Source organism: Dama dama, chromosome 11, assembly GCF_033118175.1.
Source record: "Dama dama isolate Ldn47 chromosome 11, ASM3311817v1, whole genome shotgun sequence".
Lineage (NCBI taxonomy): Eukaryota > Metazoa > Chordata > Mammalia > Artiodactyla > Cervidae > Dama > Dama dama.
Genome location: NC_083691.1, coordinates 56,856,000 through 56,862,470, shown reverse-complemented (window position 1 = coordinate 56,862,470; position 6,471 = coordinate 56,856,000). Strand labels below are relative to the sequence as shown.

At 48.5% G+C, this 6,471-nt stretch overlaps 1 protein-coding gene across 1 annotated transcript; it reads right to left on the bottom strand.

The window, feature by feature from the left end:
* Positions 1 to 793: 793 nt before the first annotated feature.
* Positions 794 to 2,155, bottom strand: LOC133065542 (dnaJ homolog subfamily A member 1-like). The gene has a single exon (XM_061156275.1). It carries the CDS (start codon positions 2,138 to 2,140, stop codon positions 1,319 to 1,321), a length of 822 nt encoding a protein of 273 aa, XP_061012258.1. The 5' UTR covers positions 2,141 to 2,155; the 3' UTR covers positions 794 to 1,318.
* Positions 2,156 to 6,471: the final 4,316 nt, after the last annotated feature.

Genomic DNA, 6,471 nt, shown 5'->3' with positions numbered 1-6,471 from the left:
GATCCCTTATTCCATTGGCTTCATTGACTTTACATGTAAAATTAAGAATTGGATGATCTAACCTGTAAAGTTTCTTTTAACTTTCAAGGTGTTTCTACAAATCACTGCAGCGAAATGTGCTGTGTTTAGTTGCTCAGTTGTGTCTGACTCTTTGCAACTCCATGGATTATACAGCCCATGGAATTCTCCAGGCCAGAATACTGGAGTGGGTAGCCTTTCCCTTCTCTAGGGGATTTTCCCAACCCAGGTCTCCCACACTGCAGGCGAATTCTTTACCAGCTGAGCCACAAGGGAAGTCCAAGGAGTGGGTTGCCATTTCCTTCTCCAGGGGGTCTTCTCAACCCAGGTCTTCCGCATTGCAGGCAGATTCTTTACGGTCAGAGCCACAAGGGAAGCAGCAAAATAGGGACCACCCAAAACAAGCAAGCATCTAAAGGAAAATTATAGGCTCCTGTGAAGTGAAGTCGCTCAGTCGTGTCCGACTCTTTGCAACCCTGTGGACTGTAGCGCACCAGGCTCCTCCGTCCATGGGATTCTCCAGGCAAGAATACTGGAGTGGGTTGCCATTTCCTTCTCCAGGGGATCTTCCTGACCCAGGGATTGAACCCAGGTCTCCCGCATTGCAGGCAGACGCTTTAACCCCTGAGCCACCAGGGAAGCCCCAGGGAAGCCCCATAGGCACCTAGGAAACCTTAATATATCCTCATAAAGTTTCATTTGAGTTATGGTGAAATGACAATGGGACCAATTCTTTCTCCAATTCCTTTTCTTTCTTTTTTTTTTTTTTTTGAGCTTTTATATTTGAGTTTATTCTTCATTTAACTTTTAAACACTACTATAGTTGAATATTAAAACAAAAGCAAGTAGTGAGCATATTATGATTATAGTCCTTCACTCAATCACTACTGCAATAAAACCCCAGCAGTGAGTGTTATTCATGGGCCTACTAAGAGGTCTGACACTGAACACCACCCCAGGGATGATGTTCATCATCCTCATATGCTTCTCCATTGTAATGGCGCCGTCTTTCCTGATTTGGATCAAAGTCCACTAATTCTACCTGGTCCATTTCATCAGTCTCTTCTACTTCCTTCCTCTCAGGCAGAAGTTTTTCCAGCAAAGAGAGTTTATCAGGAGAGAGAAAGCCATTCTCAGGAAAGTTTACCTTAAATTCAATGATTAGGCGACCCTTTTCATATGGCCTACGATAAATTGGCATGCCTTCATTTAGCACACACTTGATATCTCCATGCTTGACGATCTGACCTGGATGAGAAGTGATGACTATGGTTCGGTTGTCAAGAGTAGAGATTGGCTTCTAGAAGCCACACAACACCTCAACCAACTGTATGTCCATACACATGAAAAGATCTTCTCCTCGTCGAGTAAAAACAGCATGGTCCTTCTGATCTAAAACAATGATAATATCTCCTGGCTCCAGTCCTGGTTCTTGGTCTCCTTCACCATGGAATGTTATCTTCTGGCCATCTTTCATGCCTTTGTCAAAATGAACTTCTAGAATTTTCTTTTCTCGAACTATCTTCCTTCCGTTGCAGCTTTTACATCTATCTTTAGGGCTGATCCGCTCCCCATGGCCCTGGCACTCCATGCAGACAGACTGAATTTGCTGAACCATTCCAGGTCCTATCTGATGAATTCTTATTTGCATTCCAGTACCTCGGCAATTGGGACAGCATTCTACCGCTCCTTTCTTACCACCTCGGCCTTCACATTTGTCACAAATCACATTCTTTTGCAGAGCTAGTTTTCTTGTTGCACCATTATATAAATCTTCTAAAGTTACTGTAAGTTGATGCACAACGTTTTTACCTCTCCTCTCTCTCTGCATCCTGCCTCCTCCTGCGAAAAACATATCAAAGATGTCCATGGGAGAGCCAAAACCACCACCTGCTCCACCTTCTTTAATTGCCTGTTCTCCTCCTTTGTCATATAATTCCCTTTTCTTTGCATCAGAAAGCACTTCGTAAGCTTGAGAAATCTGTTTAAACTTCTCGCCTTCATTTGGGTTCTTATCAGGGTGGTACTTCAAGGCCAGTTTCCTGTAAGCCTTTTTCAATTCTTCTTGGGTGGCATTGGGTTTGACCCCCAAAATATCATAGTAAGTGGTTTCTTTCACCATTTTCTACAGCCGGTGAGCGGGCCGACACCGGTGTGGGGGAGCGGGAAGGAGCGCGTTGCTGTGCGCAGCTCGGGCGCGCTCCTCCGCCTTTCACCGAGCGTTCTGGAAAGTTCCGTCCAATTCCTTTTCTTGACAGAGGAAAAGCTCCTGTGATACAAGAAACTGTCATCTATATGTCAAAAAGTGGAGCTCACAGACCAATTGGTGAGTTTCAGGTTACTTTCAGATGTAAGGAGTCTGAGGGGCAATTTAAGTCTCAGATAGCAATTTGTTCAAGATATTTTAATGATTAATAAGCATACCAGGACAAACTTTTGGAAATGAGAATGGGCCTGAGATTTGGGGGACATTTAGCTATTAAATAGGCTCTAAATAGGCTCTTACTCTGAGGAAGAGGAGGAGGAGGAGTGGTAGAGGAAGAAGAGAAATAGGAAGAAGGCAGAGAAGGAGAAGAAGGGAAATTTTATTGTCTTATTCAAGGTAGACGAAGCTCATCCCCCTCCCTGGAAACACTGGCCTCTTCCTGGCCTCTTGATCTTACCTGCCCACCAAGACTAAGTCACTTTTTAGAGAAGCAGACGGTAAAGGGATTCAAGTGCAGACTCCAAAGTCAGCCAGCTTGTGTCTAAGTCTCCTCCCACTACTTACCTGCAGGGAGGGCTATTGGCAAATACTTAACCATTTCTAAGCCTTAGTTTCCTCATCTGTATAATGGGTTCCTATATTATAGGCCCTGGGTTTAAATGACCGAAAGCAAGTCATGCCCCTAGCAGAGTATCTAGTGCTCAACAGACACCAGCCATTGTTATACTGAATCTCCCTGGATTAGTTAAATTCTACGGCAAGAGACACCGCCTCTCCCCCTAGACCTCAGTCTGCACCCACCCCTCTGCCCACAGCACCCCCCCCCCCTTTTTTAAATAGGATTCACCATTCTGATCCCCTATAAGGAAATGTGCGGAGCAGCAGACAGAACGAAAGAGCAGCTTATGGAACCTAAAGAAACTCGTGGCAATCAGCGGCCCTGGTGCTTTCCATCTGGAAATCCTCCCTTTTCATCCTCGGTTGGTAGGCAGGGCCAAAGTGAACACAGCAGATCCAGTGGGGGCCTCCCTTGGGGATAAGGGGAGAATGGAGAACGTTCCAAGCCCAGCTCCACCACTGAGGAGCTCGGTACACGGTGGAGCTCAAGATGCAAAGCTCAAGATGCATTTCCTTCTCCGTCTCTGAGCGATGCCCCAGAAACCGCATGAGAAGACGCCCAGTCCCCAGTAACAACATTCACCTTTCTGCCTGCTTCTCCGCTCTGGCCTCTGGAGAAAAGTTCTCGCCCGCCTGCTTCGCTCCTCCTTAGAGTTTATCAGGCGCTTTCCCCGGACCCAGATGGCCCAGCCACTCCCGAACCACCTGGGGAGGGAGTCTCACCAAAGCCTGCTTGGGGCCCCTTCCAGGTGCAAAGCCGGTAATGGGGCCAGCCTGGGGGCAGGCGGCGGCTGCGGGTCGGCAAGCAGGGCCTGGAGCCGCCTGATCCACGGAAACTTGGGGGTGGGGCGGCGACATCAAAGGCGCGGGGGACCCAGAGCGCTGGGGTCGTGGCGCAGGGCGGGGCGGAGGGGCCAACGCCTCGCCGACCTGCAAGTTTCTATTTCTTTCAGGGTAAGAGAATGAGGATGACGACCGCCTTCCTCTTCGTGGAGAGCCGCGGTCCTTACACACTCGGAGCTGGGAGGAGGCTGCCGGGCTGCCGGGGAGGGGGCGGTAGCAGGGGTCGGCCGCACCCACTCCCAATGGCTCAAAATTCTGCAAACAGCAGAAAGGGCTTGAAAAGAGAGAAATAATGACAACTGAGTGACAGCAGATCTTGGCGGAGATGCCGGCACGGATTCTTCTTTGTGGTGGCCGAGGCGTAGAGGCTTCCCACGGGTGGCGCTCGGCTCAGGGGAGGGTGGAGGTTCTCAGCCCCCAGACCAGGGCCCCGGGGCTGGACAGACGATTGGACATTCGCCCTTGGCAAGGTCGGAGGCCCTCCAGGCCTCAGCAGGCCGGGTGCGGCTGGTCCCCCTGGGCAGACCCTTGACCTCTTCGCGGGTGCCTCGCTTCTCCTGAGAGTGGGCTGGAGAGTGGAGGGGATGAGCATTGCAAGAGGCAACTTGGGGGTGCTGAGGCAGATTGTGGGGGAAGAGGCTCGAGACACTTCTGCAGACGACCTCCTGGGAAACGGGCCATTGTGAAAAGCATCACCTGGGAACTTGTTAAATAGGTAAATCATCTGAATCAGGTTGACCTGGCAATCAGTGGGCAGGCCCGCCCCCAAGTGATTCTGTTGCTGGCTCAAGTTCAAGAACCCCTGGTGCAAAGGAAGGGCGCTGACCTCTGGACTGGGAAACTGGACCTCTCAGTTCTCCCATCAGGAAAGGAAGGGTGGGTCCAGATCAGGGGACCCTGGTGGATGGAGTCAGGCAGGTTACACAGGGTGAGAGGGGCCAGGTAGATAATGTCACACCCCAAAGGGCCTGTGCCCTGTGCCAGCCAGATATCACCTGGCCTCAGCTGGGGACAGATTGTTGCTATATTTTCTGGTTTTGCAAGAGAAGCTGGAAACCTACGTTTTTAAAATGTGAAATCTCCTGTTTTTTAAGTGTTGGGAACTAGTTAGACATTTCAAAAACATTGTTTGGGTCGTCACTACAGGGCAAGCACGACACATCTACCACCTGGATTTGCCCTGTGGGTCCCAGTTTATTCTTTAAACTCCAAGATCTCATCTTACCTTGAAATAATCTGTGAGATTGACAGAAATGTGGCCAAAGCCCTGGGACAGAAGAGTAGGGCTTTCTGAACTTCTAAGAAAATATTATTAGGAGAGACAATTTTTTGAACACCTGGTAGTCACACAAAAATATCATTGTTCCTTTAACTCCCTCCTTGCTCTTCTCTATCATCCTCTTAATCAGGGTACCTCATTGTTCTCATGATAATTTAGACCTAAAAAATGCTGACCCACAGAAACCGTAAGTAACTTGCTCAAAGCTATCTGCCAGAGTCAGACAACATCCTCATCAAGACCCACTCTAAAAATCACCTAGCATTTACCAAGTGTTTTGCCTCCATGCCAGATATTGTTCTAAGTACTTTACAGATATTAACTCTTTTACTCCTACAACAACCCTGTGAAATGAGGATTGCTTTCATCTCCCATTGTACAGATGAGGAAACTGAAGCCCAGAGAGGTTAAATGACTTGCCCAAGGTCACCCAGTTTGTAGGCTGGTAGGTGGCAAAGCTGGGATTTGAACATAGGTGGCCCGACTGACTCCAGAGCCCACCACGTTTTACTGCCTTCCGTGCTCTCAATGATAGGCTCCTCCTGTCCCACCAAGATGAGGTCCCTAGGAATGTAGCAACTCAGATGGGCATAAAAGAGGGTACAGTTGAGCCTCTTTGCAGGGCAGGAATAGAGACACAGACGTAGAGAATGAATTCGTGGAAACAGTGAGTGAAGGAGAGGATGGGACAAATTGGGAGAGTAGCCTTGACATATATACACGACTATGTTGAAAATAGCTAGCTAGCAGGAAGCTGTGGTATAACACAGGGAGCTCAGTTCAGTGCGCTGTGATGACCTAGAGGGGTGGGATGGGGAGTGGGGTGAAAGAGGAGCTCAAGAGAAATGGGATATATGTATACACATAACTGATTCACTTCATTGTACAGCAGAAACTGACATAACATTATAAAGCAATTATACTCCAAGAAAAAAACCTAATCCAATATGAAAAGAAAAAAAGGGTCTGTGCTGATGGAGCCCAGCAAGCCAAGCGCATGCAGAGCCCTGACCCAGCAGGTCATCCCCTCTGTAACATCCCCCCTAATGTAGCCAGTCGGGCTTAAGGTGTCAGGGAATTTGACAGTTTTAACAAAGGAGGTGTCATCTGGAGAAGATGAAAGAGCAGAGCTATTTATTTGAGGATTAGAGCCTTAAGAAGTGTCTGTAACTCTGCAGGCTGCATTTCTGCATCTCATCCTTCTTGTTCCTGACAGTGTTCTCAGGGCTTTGGTGGTAAGAATGCCCCATAATCTAGTTTAATGTCCCATGGCATTCTAGGCAGAGGAGCTATTTCCCTACCCCACAGCACTTGCTCTGAAGTTGTCCAGACGGAAAGAGCACTGAAAAAGGATTCAGGAGGTCTGGGTCCTAAGCCCTCGCCTTATAAATAGTTGATTGTGAGACCTGCGGAAATGACTTTTACCTTCCTGGGTTCCGGCTGCTCCTTCCCTGGTGTAGCTTTCACCACGTGTAGCTAAAGTGGAAATTCCTTTTCTCACCTGCGC